Raw genomic sequence first — 23,245 nt, forward strand, 5'->3', positions numbered from 1 at the left:
TTACCAACGAGAAGAAATGGACTAAAACTTAGTTTACCGAGTTGCTAAGGATTGCACAAAATATTTCTTTACCAAAATTATGATAGAGACGGTTAACAGTTCTTCAGATGTAGGGATAAAGCAATCCATATTCCTATCTCCATATCTAATGTTCACTCCCCCTCACTCCCCCAAGGAGTGGCCATCATGAAAGTGTCTCCATAACTGGTGAATTACAGTGCCACCCCTTAGCATTCAATACCTCACCCTTGACAGGCCAATGGAAGTAGTTAATTCTAGTACGGAGTTTCCATAGGCTCCTAAGAATTGTTCTAGCCAACTACTTCTACCTAGTGTCCCTGCCTTAAGTTTAAATATATCATTTCTACCTAATGCTCCTGCCTAATGTTCGTACCTACTTCTGCAGCCTAATGCTCCTGCCTTATGCTCCACCCACTACTTCTATCTACTGCTCCTACCATTTTGCCAAAAGGCAGAGCTAGCAACACAGCACTCACTGTAGCAAAATGTAGAGTTATGAAGAATGAGTTGTGTGAGTTATGTGTTGTCAAGTGTTATTTATGACAAGGAGATTGTATGCTTGTGGAAAGAATGCCAGCAGCCCACGTGTGGGTGAGGCATAAAGAAAAGACAGCTACCTGGGTCAGAAGAATGCAACTTGACAACTAATGAATTGCTGGCTCACCAAGCAGCTGTCACTAAACTTCCTAATACCCAGATGAGGAGTACCAGTAATACAACTCCCTAGTCAGTGGTTGCTGACCAACTACTACCTACTGGGACAAAGAAACCAGATGACACAACATGAAATTTAACAAGAAACTCGTTAAAAAAAGATGTAGAGAAGTCCTTTTACATTACAAGAATGGAAGATGAATGGAATAAAATGAATGAGGGCATGGTTGATGCATACAACATATATAAGTTTAAGAAGCTGTATGATAGTAAAGAACGTTAAAGAAATGGGGACCCATGAGTGTAAAACCCTCCCAATACAGTACAAGAAGGTAATTACAATTAGTGAATCACACACAACAGGCACATGTAAGGGGGAAACTCCCTTCAATATACAAAAGATTATCTAACAAATTGGAAACAAGGGACACATGTCAAAGAAAGCTTCTCTAAACAGGTTGAGGTAACCATTGGAATGCCACAAGGAACTGTTCCCCATTACTCCTCTTTCTGTAGGTACTTGTGGGTACTTGTTCTAGGTAAATGACTTGCTTGAAGGTATGTTTACAGATGATGCAAAAGTTATTAGGGAAGGAGACCTAACAAACAGATTCCAAAGTTGGCCTGAAACATGGTTAGTGAAATGAAACCCATACAAATGTAAAGTACTGCAATACAAGGAAGGGAAAGGGTGAAAGAAGGCCTTCATATGATTATTGGCTTGCAGAAAATAAGCTTCAGGATTCAATGTGTATGAAGGACTTGAGAGTTGACAGTGTCCTTAATCTGTCAACAAAGGCCTACATTATGAAAAATACTTAAGAAGGAAATATTCATGATGCTGTTCATATCCTACATAAGGCCAAAACTACAATATTCTTTATGAGTCTGGACATCACACTTAAAGAAACACAGAGATAATGGAGAAGGTCCAGAGGATGGTAAAAAATATGGTACCAGAATTAAAAGAGCAGAGTTACTAGGAAGGGCTAGAGGCTTTAACTCTGCCCACCTTGCAAGATAAAAGAGTGAAGGATGACCATATCACAACTCAAGATTTTAAAACCAACGAATGATCTGGTCACCAAAGAATTCTTTGAGAGATGTAGGAACAGAAAAACCAAAGGACATAAACACGAAATTCATTTATCCTTTTCATGCTCTCTTCTTTTTCCCTTTCATAATCCTCTCTATATATTATAACTATGGCCTGGCCTCAATGTGGACTTTTATCCATGACTGGAGCCTTCCACATAAAAAAGCAAGAAATTTGATAAAAAAGATATAAAGAAGTAAAAGAGTGGTACATGAATGAAATAGCATGACAGAGGACATGGTTAATGCAAACAGCATGCATAAATTTCAGACTTGCATGAAAGTACAGAATGTTCAAGAGATGGTGCCCCACATGTGTAAAATTTACACCCCTTGCAGTACAATTAGGTAAAAAATATGGGTAATTACAAGAAAATGTAGCAACACTTCCTAAAAATTGCCCAATCCATTCTTTAATACCTCCCATGTCTTTATAGCACTAAGGTATTCTGAGAATTAAAATAACCTTGGTTTGATATTTTCTGCTTGGTTTGTAAAATCAAGGATAAATTTCTATCATATATCACTTACTTATCTACCTAGAAATCAGAATGTTCCTGAAATCCTAAGTAAAAATGAAGCTTCATCACAAGATAAATCTGGTTGGTGGAATACCAAAATCTTGTTCATGGTGTTTAATATATTGCAAATCAGTAAGAAACAAACAAGTATCAAGAATATTGGTATATTTTTCTCTGTATCTATAAATATGCAACTTCACTGCAAACATAGTCAACGAAACTGTGGTACTCATGTCTTTTTCATGGAGCCTAAACCATAATATACCCATTATAAATCGTTGCCTAAAGTAGATTTTTACAACTCAGATTTACTTATCTGTGTTGAAATAAATGCAACATTTATATCCTTAACACAAAAAAATAAATATTATTTTCCCCAGTCTGATATGTGCTCCATGCTTAAGAAAGTAGCATCTGTCAGCCGTGAGCATCATATAAACATGAGGGCCATAAATGCAAAGGTGTCTCAAGTTTCTAGGAGAAATCTTAGCCCAAAAAAGGAGAATTACTATCATTTTATTCCCATAGTCCCCTCCTGACACTGCCCTTCCCTTCCTAGACCTCACCCCCAGCAAGCCCCCTCCCCCTCATAAAATCCCTAGTCATTGGTGGTCTGTCCACTTGCTGTGACTATGGTAGCCTGTACTGCACATAGTCCATTTTGTATAGCGATCCAATATATATATAGACTTAAGAGTATTATTTTTTGGAAGTATTGCACTCAAAATGTATTTAAATAGCACTCTTTCATCATACCCAACATTCCTACCAAATCTGAACAAAATCCATTCTGCCATTATGAGTTACAAATAACAGTCACACAGACAAACATACTGATGGCCATGTCATTGCTGCATTACAGGAAGATCATGTTCACTATTACCATTATCATCATTCTGGTATCCTTAACAGTACTATTATCATTATCCAAATATCATTACTGTATCATTACTACCATCATTCTCATTTTTTAATGTCATCATAATCACACCACAGCATTTCATCATTATTGTTATTATCACTGTTATTAGTGTTGTTTCTATTATACTTTTTTCCATTTTCTTGATACATCTGTTATTTCCTGTACAGCATGTAAGCACCAGGAAGAGACAAAGAAATGGTTTCATCTGATCATATCCACTCTCTTGCTGTTATGTATAATGCATCAATTGCTTCATATACCCTGGTTCAGCCCACTAACTGCACATCATCCCCTTTATTATCATCATTATCATTATGGGTATGTTTGAAGGAATAGTGGTTCCAACAATGTTGTATGGTTGCGAGGCGTGGGCTATGGATAGAGTTGTGCGCAGGAGGATGGATGTGCTGGAAATGAGATGTTTGAGGACAATGTGTGGTGTGAGGTGGTTTGATCGAGTAAGTAACATAAGGGTAAGAGAGATGTGTGGAAATAAAAAGAGCGTGGTTGAGAGAGCAGAAGAGGGTGTTTTGAAATGGTTTGGGCACATGGAGAGAATGAGTGAGGAAAGATTGACCAAGAGGATATATGTGTCGGAGGTGGAGGGAACGAGGAGAAGAGGGAGACCAAATTGGAGGTGGAAAGATGGAGTGAAAAAGATTTTGTGTGATCGGGGCCTGAACATGCAGGAGGGTGAAAGGAGGGCAAGGAATAGAGTGAACTGGAGCGATGTGGTATACCAGGGTTGACGTGCTGTCACTGGATTGAATCAAGGCATGTGAAGCATCTGGGGTAAACCATGGAAAGCTGTGTAGGTATGTATATTTGCGTGTGTGGACGTATGTATATACATGTGTATGGGGGTGGGTTGGGCCATTTCTTTCGTCTGTTTCCTTGCGCTACCTCGCAAACGCGGGAGACAGCGGCAAAAAAAAAAATAAATAAAAATAAAAAAATCATTATTACTGTCATTATTGTCATTGTCAATATTGAATCATTACAGTTCCTACTGTTATCATCACTATCATTACAGACCAAAAATCCACCATTCAAAATCTGTGGGGCCAAGCTTGGTTCAAATTTTGGAATTTTTCAGTTGTCTGAATGCTGATGTACTGTAGTTCGGCAGTGTCCAGGGTAAAGGCTAACACTATAAAGGGCATCAATAGGAATAATCAGACGAAGCCATTCTAAGACATTTCTATTCTTGGGCATTTCTTTAATATATTTTTTAATTTCAGTGTCAAAGTTCCTCGGAACAAGAACCCCATCTAGGATACTTCCATCAGTAACCACTCTATTCCTATTTGGCAATTTGATCAGCACTAGGAGGACTTTCTCTGAATTATTCTATTCTGTCATATCAATAAAATCTTACCTTTAAAATCTTTTTGGTAAAATTTGGTCCAAGAAGTAATAAAGCTGGTGCACATTTTGCCATGATAATCATCACAAAGAACAATGCTGACTTTCTCTTGGAATGGGCTAACAAGATGAGATTGGCTCAAGGGTTATGAAGCAGTTTTTCAAATGGCTGAAGATGACATCATAGGTATGTAGCACACCGACTGGCATTGCTGTATTATACAAGATAGTGCCTGAAACATCCCATTATGGATATCTTCCTAACAAAGAATCTATTCATGAAATGCATTTTCATTTCTCTTAACATCATTTTAACTACATAAGGATACACACATCTTACAGGTAGTATTGTAGTTCATGTAATAATTAAAAAAAAAAAATGCTAAAAAGAAAGTTTAGTATTTACATAAGAGCCTTAATGTTTTCTGCATACAAAGTAAGATATCTTCACATACAAAGTAAGATATCTTCAATCAACAACTACATCAGATTACATCTGGCTTAAGAAAAAACCTAAAGGCAAGGGTTAGGGTTCATCAATACTGACAATGACATCATCAAGCAAGACATCTGAAGCACATGACAGGTCAGGAACTGGATTTCTAAGTGACAAAGAACTTTGCTAAGTGGCCTTCTTGGAGACTTCTTCTTGTGTCGTTCACCGCAATAACCATGGTTCATGTTTGGGCAGTTTCCACTTTTAAATAATAAACTGTCATCATCTCTTGTTAAGTGATAAGTGCACAGCATTCAAGCCTGTCAATTGAGCTGTCATCATACATTTTCATCATCACTTGTATCACTGTGCTTATCTTAATTCAATATCATTTCTGCAATATCCTCATCAGACAGGGGCAACACTGTCAAAGATCAACACTTCTTTGATATCCACTTTCTCTAGTTTATTCATACATCCTGATGGTAAATGATTTGCTCAATTAAGAATGCCTGATATCTTTTCACTAGTCACATAAATTCCTTCAAATTCTTTATTTATTGCATCATCTTTATTAACTGTATTAGGCCAAAGACTGTGCCAAGCATTGCAAAAGTGTCTTTACCTACAGCCAAGCATTAGCAGCAGCACAAATGGCGTCTTTCATGCTAAACTCCTTATGGAAGCCAGCCACCCTGATGCCTCTGATCACTGCAGTAAGCATGTTATTCAAGAGATAGCCTTTATACTTACTTTTAAATGCTCTTAAAATTCTTTGGCCACATCACTCAATTAAAGACCTAACATCTGTGAGAAAGTAAAGGGCAAAAACATTTTTCTTCACACAAAGTTCAGCAGGGATATGTGCTCAACAATTTTCTAGGAACAACAAAATCTCACTTTCCTTCAAGTCCAGCTTCCGTAAAATGAGCACATGTTGCTGATACAAAGTAGATATGAAACTTAAAAAAAACAAGTTTCTGGTTATTCATGCTTTCTTATAAGGTTTGTACACCCTAAAAGCACCTTGGACTTGTTCTACCCAATCATTGCAAATTCACTTCTTTGAGTGCCAACTGCATTTGCATCCATGAGAAGTCAGCCTGTATTTAGCATCCTTCACTCCTGCTGGTGTCATTTCATCAGCTGTCATTAGAGTTTACTAAGATTACAGTACCAGAACAAAGAAGTTTTATCAATGTTATACACTTGTTCTGAAAATTGGCCTTTGTCTGAAATAATTTTTGCAAACTCATCCATGTAGCTTTCTGCTGCCTCCTGATAAGCATAAGCTTTACCACCACGAATTTTCAGATCTTATACCATGACTCTTCTTAAATTTCTGCAACCAGCCTGCTGAATATTCAAAGACATCAGTCTTTATATCTTCATGATTTACCTTAGCTTACTAAAAGAAAAACATACTATTCATTGGCATCTGTTCACTCCTACATTTCTTCATGATATATCTTAGCTTGTTTTAAGATCAACATACAATTCAGGGGCGTCTGTTCACTCCTATGCTGATGAATCCATTCTTTCAACACACTATCAAGCTCTTCATCTTTTGCCACATACAATGTTTTCCTATTTTCAAGTAATTTCTCTTTATCACTTTCAACGTAAAACTTCAACAACTTGTCTTTGTTTTTTCTCCATGTTACCCACAGGGGTGTTCGGAACTCTTTTTGACAGTCACAATATTCATAGCTAAAAAACACAAAACAAACACAGAAAGACCAGAAAGTACTGTGGGTACTGAGAGATAAATGGCTTTGGCAGGAAAGGTTGGGCCTGCCTGGCAAGACCCTCACTGCATGAGAAGTTTACTTTATGTTTTTGGAATTTCAGATAATAGATTCTCAACCTGTATCATCATAACTATAATCATTAAAACAGAATTGTACATTTAGCATTCTGCACTAAATGTGGCATATCCTGTCATATTCTACTACCTTCACAGTTTTATCAATAGCCCACTGCTGCTGTCCAATGATCTTGTGCCCACCTGGGAGACTTCTTTATCTCTAATGCTATTTTGCAGTATGACTCTGAAACGTAATGTTTTGCCAAGTGGTAACTAAGAAGAGATCCCATAACATTATGACATTAAGTGAGGAAATCATGACTTTTGACAAAGTCTCTGGAAGTATGAGACAAAACATTCTTCAGCTTTAAACAATTACCCCTTACCTCCAAATTTACCATCATGACCACCATCATCATCATCGCCACCACCACTACAAGAGAGTTCAGTCATGCAAAGCATGCACTTATTTTCAATATTTGCTTTCAGTATCCAAATACATCATTTTCATGTATTCTAAGATGTGAAGGGAAAGATCACTATCTGGAGTGGCAAAATAATATTATATGGATGCAAATCATGGGCCATAAATAAGGCTGTGCAGAGGAGGATGGATGTGTTGGAAATTAAATGTTCAAGGGCAGTGTGTATGAGGTAGTTTGATCAAGTAAGTAATGAAAGGGTAGGAGATGTGTGGTAATAAAAAAATAATGTGGTTGAGAAACATGAAGAGGGTGTGCTGAAATAGTTTGGTTATAAGGAGAGAATGAGTGAAGAAAGGTTGACGAAGACATGTGTGTCAGAAGCAGAGGGAAAAAGAAGAACGAGGAGACCATTTTGGAGATTGAAGGATGGAGTGAAAAAGATTATGAGTGATCAGAGCCTGAACATGCAGTAGGGTGAAAAGCATATAAGGGATAGAGTGAACTGGAACAATTTGTTATACCGGGGTCGACATGCTGTCATTGGAAGGATTCTGTGCACAAACCAGATGAATGGGATACTTTTACATTGTTTCTGGTTTTTCAAATGAAGTATTTTTCCATTCCATCAGGATATCCCTAACAACAGTCCTAAATGAATCAAAACTTGGCAAACTTCACATTATGGTCAACATTTTCAACTAAACTTACCTTAGGTTGCACTGTGTGCTGCGGGGATGTGGAAGGAGCAGAAGCTGGCATGCCCCAAGGATCGAGGGAGCCTGACACCGGAGGAGTAGCAGATGAACGTGCTGCAGTACCATTAGCTCCACCGTGAGGATTAAAATTTATGTCTAGAAGGTCATTCATTGCAGATAAATCCTCTTTCTGGTGGCGCTTCAATTCCCTGCAGAGAAAAAATCAATATCAATAATTGAAGTAAAGAGGGTGACTAAAAATAATCAGTCTGTCTGATATCAAAATGAAATAAATCTAAGATTCCTGAACTATGAAAACAATCAGTATGATAATTTTAGTTCTAGAGTACAGTATGTGAATAAATGCAATTAGAGCAAAAATGAGACAGTAAGCGAAGATGTGTAGATAAGTTATACAATAACAAAATATCAATTTATCTAAATCTTTTAAAGATATTAGTATTCAATGTTTGCAAGGTTTTAAATCACTGGGCTCAAGTAAATTTTTGTTTAGCACTTTTCTGATACATATATCAGGGATTCTTGTACAATTATTGGAGCACCCTCTTTGCCATGCAGATAATCTTAGTCCAAGAATGTTTTCTATTGATTCCTTCTATATGCTGCCAGGCACTGATTATTATGTACAAGCCATCCTCACTTTTTTTTTAAACACAATACTTGAAGCTGAATGATAAAAAGCAAAACCAAAGATTTCAAGTCTAATGCATTTTTTCACATAAATGGCAATTGGTACTGTAGTATTCTTCTTTATTTCATACTTGTTTATTGTTTCCCAAGTCAGTGAGGCAGCGCCAGGTAGACATGAAGAAAGGCCCAAAATCACTTACATCCATTCTCTACTTGTCATGTGAAATGCACTGAAAACACAGCCCCCTACCTAGAACCAGGCCCCACAGACCTTTCCAGGGTTTTCCCCAGCTGCTTCATATGCCCTTGTCCAGTCTGTTGATAGTGTGTCTATCATCGAATACTAAATCACTTCAATTCACATTATAACATGCAAGCCTTTCACCCTCCTAAATGTTCAAGCCTCAAGCATTCAAAATCTTTTTCACTCTATCCTTCCATCTCCAACTTGGTCTCCCCCTTTTCTTTTTCCCCTTCACTTCTGACATACATATCGTCTCTGTCAATGCTCCTCAATCATTCTCTCTCAAATGTCCAAATCATTTCAGCACACCCTCTCCAGCTTTCTAAAAACATACTCTTATTATCACACCTCTTCGTACCCTATTAACTCAATCAACTTCCTTCACAACAAATACTTTTTTTTTCTTTTAAACTATTCGCCATTTCCCGCGTTAGCGAGGTAGCATTAAGAACAGAGGACTGGGCCTTTGAGGGAATACCCTCACCTGGCCCAATTCTCTGTTCCTTCTTTTGGAAAATTAAAAAAAAAAACGAGAGGGGAGGATTTCCAGCCCCCCGCTCCCTCCCCTTTTAGTCGCCTTCTACGACACGCAGGGAATACGTGGGAAGTATTCTTAATCCCCTATCCCCAGGGATAACAACAAATACTGTTATCACATATTTAACTTCTCAGACATCCACTCTCTGTATGTCTCAACTATGGCCCATGCCAAACATCCATATGACATAGTTGAGATCAATGAACCTTCAAACATATCCAATTTTGCCCTCCCACATAATGACCACTCTTTCCACACATTCTTCACTGCTTGTAGAACCTTTGCTCTCTCACCCACCTTATGACTCGCTTCCACTTCTACGGCTGCATTTGCTATCATGTCCACTTCCAAGCACCTAAAACACTTCACTTCCAAATTTTCTTCATTCAAAATCACACTCTAACCAACCTGTTCCTACACTCTTCTAAACCTAATAACCTTACTGTTATTCACATTTACTCAGAACAGCCTTTTTTCACACACTCTTCAAAACTCGTCACTAACTTCTGCAGCTTCTTGCTCGAATCTGCTACCAACACTGTATTATCAGCAAACAACTGATTTGGTAGGTAGTAACTGGTAGGCAACCAACAATCTGGGAGGTATATTACCAGTAATACCTACTTGAGTATAATGAGGGACGGTGAAAACTGTGTAGTGAGTCAACATTCCAGCAGTTGTCAAGAAGCACTCCTCTGACCCAGACAGCTGTTTTTTCTTTCTGCTTCACCCACACATGAACTACTGGCATTCTGTTCACAAACATACAATCTCTCCTGGTCATACATAACACTTGGCAAGACTTAACTCACACAGCTCATTCTTCATAACTCTAGATTTTCCTGCGGTGAGTGCTATACGCTAGGCCCGACCTTTTGGGCAAAATGGTAGGAGCAGTAAATAGAAATAGAAGGTAAGAGTATTAGGCAAGAGCATCAGGTAGAAACAGTCAGTAGGAACAGTGGGTAGGAGCCTCTGAAAACACTGCACTTGAGTTGCCCTTTGCTGGTGGCCTGTTAAGGGTGAGGCACTAAAGGCAACCCACCTCTACAAACACTGCAATCGAGTTGTCCTCTGCTGGTGGCCTGTTAAGGGTGAGTCACTAAAGGCAAAGAAGCAGCACTGGAGTTCACTAGTTATGGTGATTCTATTACCATGGCCACCCCTTTTAGGGAGTTCCAGTTAAGAACAGGTATCAGAGATATGGATAAATAGAAAAACTGACTCACTTCCCAAGCCCCCTCATCCTCTATAGACTGAGAACTTGCACCATTCTACAATACTCTTGCATACATCTCCCTCACCACCTGATCCATAAACAAATCAAACAACCATAGTGACATCACACATCAATATCACATGTCAACTTTCACTTGGAATCACTCACTCTTCTCTCTTCTGACTCTTACGCATGCCTTAAACCCATGATATAAATTTCTCACCGCATCTAGCAGCTTTCCTACCATACTGCATTTTCTTAACACCTTCCAAAAAGCATCTCTATCGACTCTACCATATGCTTTCTCCAGATCCAAAAATGCCACATACAAATCAATGCATTATTCTACGTATTTCTCACATACATTCTTTGAAGTAAACACCTGATCCATATATCTACTGCTCCTCCCCTATCCAATGTTTGTACATGCCTTCACCCTTTCAATCAAAAACCTCCTATACAACTTAGCAGGTATACTCAATACTTTTATGCCTTTGTAGTTTGAACACTCACCCTTATCCCCTTTGCCTTTATAAAATGGTACTATATATGCATTCTGTCAATTCTCAGGCACTTCACCATGATCCATACATACAATGAAAATACTTACCAGCCAATCAAGTACGCAGTCAACCCCATTTTTAATAAATTCAACTGCAATACCATATTATATCTTACGCAATGCTTTCACCACCTCTTCTCTCTTCAACAAACCACTCTGCACGACTCTCACTTTGCATACCACCCCAACCTACACACCCTACATCTGCCACCCTATTGTCAAACATTTAGCATTCCTTCAAAATACACATTCCATCTCCTCCTTACTTCATCACTACCTCTTATCACTTCCCCTTTGCCCCCTTCACCAATGTCCCAATTTGTTCTCTTATCTTTCACACATCATTCACTTCCAAATCATCATCTGATTCTCCATAAAGCTTACTGATACTCACCCCAACTCTAATTTGCCGTCCTTTTCAACCTCTGCACTCCTCTTAACCTCCTACCTCTTTCTCTTTTACATCCCCTTATCATTTGCACTCATTTCCTGTAAGTAATGCCCAAACACCTCTCTTTTCTCTTCACTAGCAATGCTGCTTCTTTATCCTACCTCTCACTGCCCTTTTTAAATGTCCACCTCTCACCACCACATGCATCTCTTGCACATGTCAGCACTTACCTTCCATTCCTCACCCACCCCCCTTGTTTCATTCAATCTCACCTTTCACCATTCTACACTCAACCTCTCCAGGTATTTCTTCATACAAGTCTCTTTTCCAAGCTCACTTACGTTCACTAAAATCTTTTTGCCAACATTGTTTCCTCTTTTTCCAAAACCTCTACAAATCTTCACTCTTGCCTCCACACGATAATGATTAGACATCCCATCAGTTGCCCCTCTCAGCAAATTTACATCCAAAAGTCTTTCTTTTACATACTTATCAATCAATATGTTATCCAATAGTGCCTGCTGACTATCTCTCCAACGCTGCTTCTTTATCCTACCTCTCACTGCCCTTTTTAAATGTCCACCTCTCACCACCACATGCATCTCTTGCACATGTCAGCACTTTCCTTCCATTCCTCACCCACCCCCCTTGTTTCATTCAATCTCACCTTTTACCATTCTACACTCAACCTCTCCAGGTATTTCTTCATACAAGTCTCTTTTCCAAGCTCACTTACTTTCACCAATTTCTTTTTGCCAACAATGTTTCCTCTTTTTCCAAAACCTCTACAAATCTTCACTCTTGCCTCCACACAATAATGATTAGACATCCCATCAGCTGCCCCTCTCAGCAAATTTACATCCAAAAGTCTTTCTTTTACATACTTATCAATCAATATGTAATCCAATAGTGCCTGCAGACTATCTCTCCTACTCACATACGTATACTTGTGTATATCCCTCTTTTTAAACCAGGTATTCCTAATTGCCAGTCCTTTTTCAGCACACAATTCCATAAGCTGTTAACTGTTTCCATTCATAACAATGAATACCCCATTTCCCCCAATCATTCCTTCAGCTGCCACATTACTCACCTCTGTATTTAAATCATCCATCACTAATACCTGGTCTCTTACATCAAAACTGCTGACACACTCACTCAACTGCTCCCAAAACACTTGCCTCTCCCAAATCAATCTGATAATTCCCTCTTCTCATCTTGGTTACTTCCACACAAATTCAGACACCCTAGTCTAAGCCTTTGAGTAGGATGAACACTCACTGCTTGGTTCCTTCTTCTACAAATGAAATACACAATCCATAACATTAACAAAGTAAGTGGTTGATTGAGTTTGAATAGCTATGCATCCAATGCCATCTTCAGCATGCAATATCTTGTAAGTTGTGTTTTATGTATATTTTTCTGCACAAGTCTCTTCAGAAGGTTGAGCTGATAATAATGTACATGTTTTCCTTATTCATGATTAGCCCTGGACCAATACCTATGAAAGTACTAGTGCTACCCAAGACCTTTTTAAAGACTGCTGCAGCCCAAAGTTGAACCACTTCCAGTAGCAGGGGAATACAGACTGCTTTAGAATGAGAAAGTTCTTTGATCAGTCTGTACTCCCAAAGATACATCCTCGCCAAAGGTGACTTTTATTCATTATGTAACCACAAGCACGTGGAATCTGGTAACACTTAATAATTCATACATGCATATAAATAAAACAGGTGGCAACAAGTTGTCAATCAACTGAACCATGTCACTTGAAACAGCCAAGGGAAACCATGAAAAGGTCTGTGGCCCTGATTGTGCATAGGTGGCAGCAGTTTTGACAGCCATAGAATGGATGTAAGTGAATGAGGGCATTTCCTCCTAATGTGGCAAACAGTGAACAAGTATGGTAAGGAAAAAAGGGATAAAATGGGAAGCAAACACCATCTCTGGCAAGTGCCCATGCCATGAAGTTATATCTATACTAAATAAAAAAAAAAAGCAACTGTAATTATATTTTTTCCCACCGAGTCCTTCTGTAGGTTCTTACCTACCTCATGAACTGATAATTGTCTAAATATTCATAAAAGTAGCTGAGTAAATAGGTGGTAGAGTTTGAACTGCTAGTAATTCAATGAAGAAAAGCTTGCTATTTACATCATCTTTACCAAGAGCCAAGTACCCATGGTAAAGCATTCAACATATACTCAGTAAATAAAATAGTACATTGTAGTTTCATATACTTTTTCAATGGAGTTCTTTCAGTAGGTTCTTACTTAACTCATGAACTAACCTTCATCTGTGTATTCCCAAAAAAACACAGAAAATGAATATTTAAGTTTGAACAGCTTTATATTTAACAGAAGAGAGCTAGCTACTGACATCATCAAGCTCCCATGGCACAACATTCAACATATACTTAACAAATGAAAAGGTAAACTGTACTCTTATAAGTGTTTTTCTATGTAGTCCTCTTCAGCAGGTTCTTGCCTAACTTATGAACTAATAATGATGTACATAGTAAAAAAAAAAATAAAAAGGAAAACATTAAAGAAAACTTACCAAAATATAAGGTGATGCACTGGAAGTGGTGGAAGGAGTGGGTTTGGGAGGGAGCACGAATGAGAGGGGTATAACCATTGTTACCAAATCACAGGAAATAAAGATTTTACATGGCCCTTCAGAGCCCTACGATGTTCTGACTGAAATACTGGCAGGGGCTTTAACAAGAAATAAAAGGTAAAGCAGATAACTGTGGTAAGTGTGAGCATTGGAAAACAAGTGAGTTTTGTTTACTGTACAATCTTGCAGTTGATGGGTGTGATATAAATGTATTTTGCCAGATAGTTGGACTGAAATTTGATAGTTAGGTGCCATGACATTATCAAAGTATGCTTAAGCACACAATTACCTTAAAACATCCTGATATATTTCATACTTAAATCATTAACATTTCTTTCTAACATACTCAAGTGCCTACACAGTAGATGTGGTAAATAATGGGGTAGCAGTGAATACAAATGAACATGTGCATGACAGTTGGTGGACAGTTGCACTGACATCATTAAAATACGCATGACAAATACACAAATACCTTAAAATATTCAGACACATCTCATTATCAAAGAAAAATATTCTTTTAGACATGAAAGAATATCATGGTTTTTTTTCCTTAAATTTCTCTTGTCAATGCATATGTGTTGAAAGTTCATATCATGTACCCTAACTCTAAAATGTCATAAGTTTAAAATATAAATCAAAACGGTGGATGCTAAGCATAGATGTAACAGTGAAGAGAGCTAAGTCCTTGATATCTTGGAAGAATTCTGGCAATTATTTTACAGTTAACAACATTAAATTCAACAATTATGAAGACTCTATTGCCATGACCACCCCCTTGAAGGAGTTCCAGGTGGGAACAGGTATCAGAGACATAGATAGAAAGATAGATAGATAGATTGAAAATGACTGTGCTTGACACTACTGTAAAGTAGAATTCCTTGGCTTACCCAATGCATGTTGTTGCATGTTTATAACTACTGACATGTTTGTTTACATCATCTATTTACAATAGTTTGGTACTTAATAACATTCATTTTCTTAATAGTGCATGAAGTTTAATTTAAAAGTTGTACATTTGTAGGTATTTTCAAAATTATATGAAATACTTTACTGAATTTGTTTTTCATATTTTTTTGACAAAATGAAAATGAAACAACAAAAATAAAGGCAATGAAATCTCCTCTTCTTTCTGGAATGTACTGTTACATTTCTTTTAAACTTACAAGCTAGTCCTTGAGTTTTAATCCCTCAATATTACTTGTCATGTGCTTTGGAATTTTCAACTACTCAATTTCAAACTGTATTGCTGATATAAACATAATGCAGCAGCACTGCACTATGTATGCAATAAACATTTTCATCGATAGCTTTCTATCTACTGAGCACTATGTATGCAATGAACATTTTCATCGATAGCTTTCTATCTATTGAAGTGAAAGTTCTAACTTTCATTCCACTCATTACCTGATGTGCTAATAAAATATTTTCAGTAAGATTTCTTAATAACAGATTTTTCATTGGTGAAAACTCTTAGGGAGTATGTATATACCTACAAATACATACAATGGGATCATCCCTGGAACAGGGTTAGCAGGTGGTTCTTATCATGGATCTTGTTTGTTTTTTGCTGTAACACATAACCTGGTATCTACTTGGAACAGACTTTGGAGGTCTGCTTCCCCTACAGTTTGGCCTGGGAGCAAGCTGGTGGATTTGGTTGTTGGTCAACCAAGCTGTTGGAAAAAGTAACCTGCAGGCCCAGGTAACCACCACAGCCTGGCTGGTTGGGTACACTTTGTAAATAATCATTCAGGGCATCTCAACTTACTCCACCATGCATTCCAGTGTTTCTAATGGGTTCAAGCAATGTGATGAATAGTCTTGAACCAATGACATTCAAAGCATTTTCTTTTTCGGGCTTAATGCATTTCTTTTTTTCATCTTTGGGGCAATGGTTTAGAGTTCCCATGGCTGTTGTGCCAACAGGGGACTATTTTGACTGTAGGTATTGGAACCATACCACTGAATATCAGTAAGTGTAAATAATGATAAAACTCTCTTGTGGTGTTACTATACTCTGCCTGCTTGAGCTTACAGAGCTGTATGACTGGTAATACAGACTTATCAAAAACTTTGCATGCCAAAGGAGTCTAAATTTTCCTACTACTGGTAGTAGTGCAGTCTTGGGTTGCAGGAGCATTTATAAAAGTTCCTGGGTAACACCAGAGCTTTCATAAAAATTGGTCTTGGGGTAATTATACATAAAAATAAACATCCTTGTGTTAATATCTAATCTTTCTATACCTTCTCCCTCACACCTCTCTAACAATGGTGTAGCAGTATCCTCTGCAGTGAAAATAATTTTTTTTTTTATTTATTTTTTTTTTTATTATACTTTGTCGCTGTCTCCCACTAAATTTGTCATTTAGCTTCTCTAAATGAATCTATGGAAAACTTTTGGCTTGTCTTTTATTTCATTCACAATACTCTTTTCAAAAGCTCTCTGCTCCTCCCTCCCTACCCTGCATAACTCATTTCTTGCTTTCCTATATCTTTCAAATGATGGCCAGATTTATTGATGATTTTACCTCTTACAAAGTTTGTCCATGAGCCCTCTTACTCTTTGGCATTTCATGATGAATCAAGTGTCTCTCCATATCATTCCCCCTTCTCTTTTATTGTGCCATTTGTACCTATGTCCTGACACTTTCACAGTAGATTTCACAAAACCTTCTAAAGTACACATCATTTTACTGTATTGTTGTAAACTACAACTCCGAATCTACAATCTCAAATAACTTGAACAGCTTTACAAAGTGGCCTTCATTTCCTCTTAAGGTCTAATGCTTCCCCTGATCCTTCCCTTGAGTCATACTCCACCAGAGTCATAATCTATCCATCTATATCTCTAACACCCATTCCATCTGGGAACTCCCATTAAAGGGTGGCAACAGCAAAAGAGTCTCCACTTATCCCTGTCCTTACATGCCTCCCTCACACACACCATTCCAGGCATTCTTCCACTATTTCTCTTCCTCCAGTATTCCTCCAACTTAATTGCCCATGTCACAGGTGGTCTTCCACTCACACTAACCCCTTTAATTGTACTATCATACACTCTCCTTGTAAACTCCATCTTGCATTCTTTTCATATGCCCAAACCATCTCAAAGTGTTATGTTTCACCCACTCTACCACTCCACAATTCAATTCCTTTGCATTCCCTGCCATACCACATCTTTCATACACCTTTTCATTTCTTTCTTCATTCCATCTAGTCACATCACATGCTCTTCTCAAATAGCTCATTTCCAGACTAGATTCTTGACCTCTGTGACTCATTCAGTGTCCATGTTTTGGCTGCATAGGTCAGAGTTGGGAGGACTATGCTATCCCTTAACCCTCTCTTCACCTCCATACTTACTCCTCTACCCTTCATCATTCTATTAAGGGACCCAATGACTCTTCTGCTCTGTACTGCTCTCTCCCTTATCTCTCCTTCCATACCACCACACTTACCCAAGACAGTTCCTAGATACTTCAATTCTCTCACTTCCAGTCTTTTTACCCCCATATCCAAAGCACAATCTAGCACACTTTCTTCTTTCACTCTATGTGATTTTACAAAATATATACTTTCACTCTGTTTCCTTTCAATCTTTATATTTACTTGCATTTACCTTCAATCACCTATGCTTACACATCATTAAAACACACTTTGAACCTTCTGCACCTCCTCTTCACTCTCAGCAAACAACACAATATCATCTGCAAACAGGCTTGCCACTAGCCACCATATCTCACTGTCACACTACATCTCAGCATCCTTTTTCCCTAGTTTTGCTTTCATCTCTCTGATCACTCCATCCATATATACATTAAAAAGTCATGGTGACATCACACAGCCCTGCCTCACACCTCCATGTATTACAAAACTTTTGCTCAGCTCTCCATCCACTCTTACACACTAATTTGCTCATCTATAGGCTTTCATACCATCCAACAGATGTCCCCCTATACTATATGGCCTTAACACATCCCATAAAGTATTCCACTTGACTGTCAAATATTTTCTCCAGATCCATAAAAGCTGCATAGAACTTCTTACCTTTCGCTAAATACTTTTCCATGGTCATCTTCATCATAAAAATCTGATCCACACATCCCTTACCTTTCCTAAAACCACCTTGCTCTTCACTTATTCTGCATTCAGTCACTCCCATCACTCTCTCAATTAATATCATTGCATACACTTTTCCTGGTGTACTTAACATAATTATTCCCATATAATTGCTACGTTCATCCTTAGCACCTATTCCTTTGAAAAATGGAATATAATAGCTTTCACCTGAGGTGCCTGAGGACTGGCGGAATGCGTGCATAGTGCCATTGTACAAAGGCAAAGGGGATAAGAGTGAGTGCTCAAATTACAGAGGTATAAGTTTGTTGAGTATTCCTGGTAAATTATATGGGAGGGTATTGATTGAGAGGGTGAAGGCATGTACAGAGCATCAGATTGGGGAAGAGCAGTGTGGTTTCAGAAGTGGTAGAGGATGTGTGGATCAGGTGTTTGCTTTGAAGAATGTATGTGAGAAATACTTAGAAAAGCAAATGGATTTGTATGTAGCATTTATGGATCTGGAGAAGGCATATGATAGAGTTGATAGAGATGCTCTGTGGAAGGTATTAAGAATATATGGTATGGGAGGAAAGTTGTTAGAAGCAGTGAAAAGTTTTTATCGAGGATGTAAGGCATGTGTACGTGTAGGAAGAGAGGAAAGTGATTGGTTCTCAGTGAATGTAGGTTTGCGGCAGGGGTGTGTGATGTCTCCATGGTTGTTTAATTTGTTTATGGATGGGGTTGTTAGGGAGGTAAATGCAAGAGTTTTGGAAAGAGGGGCAAGTATGAAGTCTGTTGGGGATGAGAGAGCTTGGGAAGTGAGTCAGTTGTTGTTCGCTGATGATACAGCGCTGGTGGCTGATTCATGTGAGAAACTGCAGAAGCTGGTGACTGAGTTTGGTAAAGTGTGTGGAAGAAGGAAGTTAAGAGTAAATGTGAATAAGAGCAAGGTTATTAGGTACAGTAGGGTTGAGGGTCAAGTCAATTGGGAGGTGAGTTTGAATGGAGAAAAACTGGAGGAAGTGAAGTGTTTTAGATATCTAGGAGTGGATCTGGCAGCGGATGGAACCATGGAAGCGGAAGTGGATCATAGGGTGGGGGAGGGGGCGAAAATTCTGGGGGCCTTGAAGAATGTGTGGAAGTCGAGAACATTATCTCGGAAAGCAAAAATGGGTATGTTTGAAGGAATAGTGGTTCCAACCATGTTGTATGGTTGCGAGGCGTGGGCTATGGATAGAGTTGTGCGCAGGAGGATGGATGTGCTGGAAATGAGATGTTTGAGGACAATGTGTGGTGTGAGGTGGTTTGATCGAGTGAGTAACGTAAGGGTAAGAGAGCTGTGTGGAAATAAAAAGAGCGTGGTTGAGAGAGCAGAAGAGGGTGTTTTGAAGTGGTTTGGGCACATGGAGAGAATGAGTGAGGAAAGATTGACCAAGAGGATATATGTGTCGGAGGTGGAGGGAACAAGGAGAAGAGGGAGACCAAATTGGAGGTGGAAAGATGGAGTGAAAAAGATTTTGTGTGATCGGGGCCTGAACATGCAGGAGGGTGAAAGGAGGGCAAGGAATAGAGTGAATTGGAGCGATGTGGTATACCGGGGTTGACGTGCTGTCAGTGGATTGAATCAAGGCATGTGAAGCATCTGGGGTAAACCATGGAAAGCTGTGTAGGTATGTATATTTGCGTGTGTGGACGTATGTATATACATGTGTATGGGGGGGGTTGGGCCATTTCTTTCGTCTGTTTCCTTGCGCTACCTCGCAAACGCGGGAGACAGCGACAAAGTATAATAATAAAATAATAATAGCTTTCACCCAATCCTTAGGCACAATCTTCTGGTTCCATACTGAATGACATATAAAATCTACCCACTTCAGCATTTCAGACATAATCCCATCCATTCCAGATGCCTTTCCTACCTTCAGTCTCATTTGCCCTTCTTACCACCCATTTTGCTATAGGCCCTTGCATTTTCATCCTCATTCTTCCATCCTCCATACCATGCATGTGACAACTGCTGCCTCCACTTTTCCCACATTTATCAGTTCAAAAACTCTTTCTATCTTCCTCTCACTTCCTCCTTTTGATTCAGCAACTCCCCTCCCTTACTTCTCACATCAACATTTCCACTCTTACATCCAACCCTTTACTTCTTCACCTCCTCCCATTATAGTTTCTTATTATTCCAAAACTTTCCACTTGACTTCTTTCCAAAATCTTCATCTACTCTTTCTTCGCCTTCCTCTATCAGCTTCTTAACATTCCACGTACATATTTCTAAATCTTCCCTTCTCCTTTGCTGAACTTCCACCGGTATGTTCCTATTGTGCATTTCTAATCTCTTCTGTCCACCATGCATTGCCCTTTTTATTCCTGTATCTCACTACCTTGTATCCATCTACTGATTCTACAACATTTAACTGTACTTCTCTAAACATCTTAAACACATCTTTCACAGATAACTGCATTCCTACATTCACTGCACTTCCATCTAAGCTTTCATTACCTTCCCTTCACAATCAAGTACTACATTATCATTGTTCCCAAATAAGTTTCAAATCTGATGTGTTTATTTCCCTGCTATTTTGGGTAAAAACGAGGTCATACCATCCTCCCTAAATCTTATATGCTCCATGGCATGCTGTTACAGCACTTTCTTCCCAAGTTAACTTTACTCTTTGATCGTGACATCTATTAGTATTTCTTGAAATCTAATATTATCCCTCATTAAGAGGAAGAATCTCCTTCCTCCTTCATCTTCTCTGTCTCTCCTTGCTATAGTGAATTCTTTTAGGCAGAATAAGTCAATTTTATTTGCTTCTTTGAGTTTAGTTCCCATCAGTCCGACGATGTTGGAACTACTATCTGACATCGTCTTTGAATTATAGTTCTGTAAAATTTGCCATTGGTCCACTTGCATCAGCCATCATAGCCTTCTGGCTATGGCATTTGCTACTGGTTAGTTCCATCCTTCCTGTGAAGTTCTTTCCCCAGGCCTGATCTGATTACCCTCTTTTTTCATTTTGCCACTTTTCTCTAGCTCTTTCCCTCTTCTCTTCTGAGCTGCCACTTTTGTCATACATTCCTACGAATTCCCCCTCCTAGTAAATTCATATGACTGTCTCAGCACCTGTTTACTACACATTTCTGTGTCAAACACTACCTTTAGAGGCCTTGTGTCTTGTCTGTATAACCCCATTCTCTCAACTTTCTATACTTCTTAACATGCAAATGTCAGTTCCACAGAGTCAAATAACCTATTGACTTGGTCTTATTTTCATGCTATTCTTTCTTCCTTGCTTGGATGATGTCCTTCTTCCATCCCAAAAGTCATCACAGATTTTTAACTAATTACCTTCCCTGTACAACTTCCCTCTTTTATACAGTGGCCCCCTCTTTATGTTATATCCCACAATCATGCACCTTTCTCTCTCTCTCCATTAACTTATCTACATCCTGCCTTTTCATTACTGCTCAGCAGCTTTGAACTACCTGTGCCCTCTTAAGTCTCCAATGCACCATACCATGTTCTTTAACTAGCATCCTGTTGCGGGCTACATGCACAACTTCAACAACCTATCCAGTACTCTACTCTACCCATCAGCTTCAAATTCTTCAGAATCTCTACACCTTTGCTCTCCCTCAGTTTTTCAGCACTATGGTTTTCTTCAGTCCTAGACGAAACCCTTACCTTGCTATATGTTACATCGTCTTTAGGCTTCAGTTCCTCAGCTTTGTATTTAACCACTACCTTAGGATCAGCACTAAGTGCTTGCTTGTTGAGTCTATAGTCTAAATTGCACTTCCCCATGGTGGCAACATCTTCTAGTACTTTAATACTTTTGTGATCCCAGCATGACTTTTTACATCTAATTCCAAGGTAAACCACTGTCACTTCTTCACTTATATATCTTTTAATCTATTCTAATATGTGGTGTTCCTTTCACGCATAAATCATATAATTCTAACATACGTCTTTCTTGAAGTGAAATTCTATAATATTATATAAAATAAACATTAAATATTACTAAGGGGAAAAACAGACAATGATGTATTTTACAAGCTTAGTGGAGGATAATATATACTGTGCGGAGACTTGGCCAGCATCCAAGCCACTGCACACATATATTCGACTCACATACAGAATGGCAAACATCTTACCCATTATCTTGAACCATCAAAAAAAAAAAAAAAAAAAAAAAAAAAAATATATATATATATATATATATATATATATATATATATATATATATATATATATATATATATATATATTTTTTTTTTTTTTTTTTCATACTATTCGCTATTTCCCGCGATAGCAAGGTAGCGTTAAGAACAGAGGACTGGGCCTTTGAGGGAATATCCTCACCTGGACCTCTTCTCTGTTCCTTCTTTTGGAAAAAAAAAAAAAAAAAAAAAAAAAAAAAAAAAAAGAGAGGGGAGGATTTCCAGCCCCCCGCTCCCTTCCCTTTTAGTCGCCTTCTACGACACGCAGGGAATACGTGGGAAGTATTCTTTCTCCCCTATCCCCAGGTAATATATATATATATATATATATTATTATTATTATTATACTTTGTCGCTGTCTCCCGCGTTTGCGAGGTAGCGCAAGGAAACAGACGAAAGAAATGGCCCAACCCCCCCCCCCATACACATGTATATACATACGTCCACACACGCAAATATACATACCTACACAGCTTTCCATGGTTTACCCCAGACGCTTCACATGCCTTGCTTCAATCCACTGACAGCACGTCAACCCCGGTATACCACATCGCTCCAATTCACTCTATTCCTTGCCCTCCTTTCACCCTCCTCCATGTTCAGGCCCCGATCACACAAAATCTTTTTCACTCCATCTTTCCACCTCCAATTTGGTCTCCCTCTTCTCCTTGTTCCCTCCACCTCCGACACATATATCCTCTTGGTCAATCTTTCCTCACTCATCCTCTCCATGTGCCCAAACCACTTCAAAACACCCTCTTCTGCTCTCTCAACCACGCTCTTTTTATTTCCAC

General features: G+C 38.6%; 1 protein-coding gene across 10 annotated transcripts in view; it reads right to left on the minus strand.

The window, feature by feature from the left end:
- lqf (epsin homolog lqf) overlaps positions 1 to 23,245 on the minus strand; it is a 437,420-nt gene that overhangs the window by 201,712 nt on the left and 212,463 nt on the right. For all 10 annotated transcript variants that reach the window (XM_071696113.1, XM_071696112.1, XM_071696119.1 and 7 more), the window contains one exon: positions 7,955 to 8,150. In XM_071696113.1, coding sequence (XP_071552214.1) covers positions 7,955 to 8,150 — 196 coding nt within the window. The remainder of the gene's footprint in view (positions 1 to 7,954; positions 8,151 to 23,245) is intronic.

This window comes from Panulirus ornatus, chromosome 59 (assembly GCF_036320965.1).
Source record: "Panulirus ornatus isolate Po-2019 chromosome 59, ASM3632096v1, whole genome shotgun sequence".
In the NCBI taxonomy this organism is placed as follows: domain Eukaryota; kingdom Metazoa; phylum Arthropoda; class Malacostraca; order Decapoda; family Palinuridae; genus Panulirus; species Panulirus ornatus.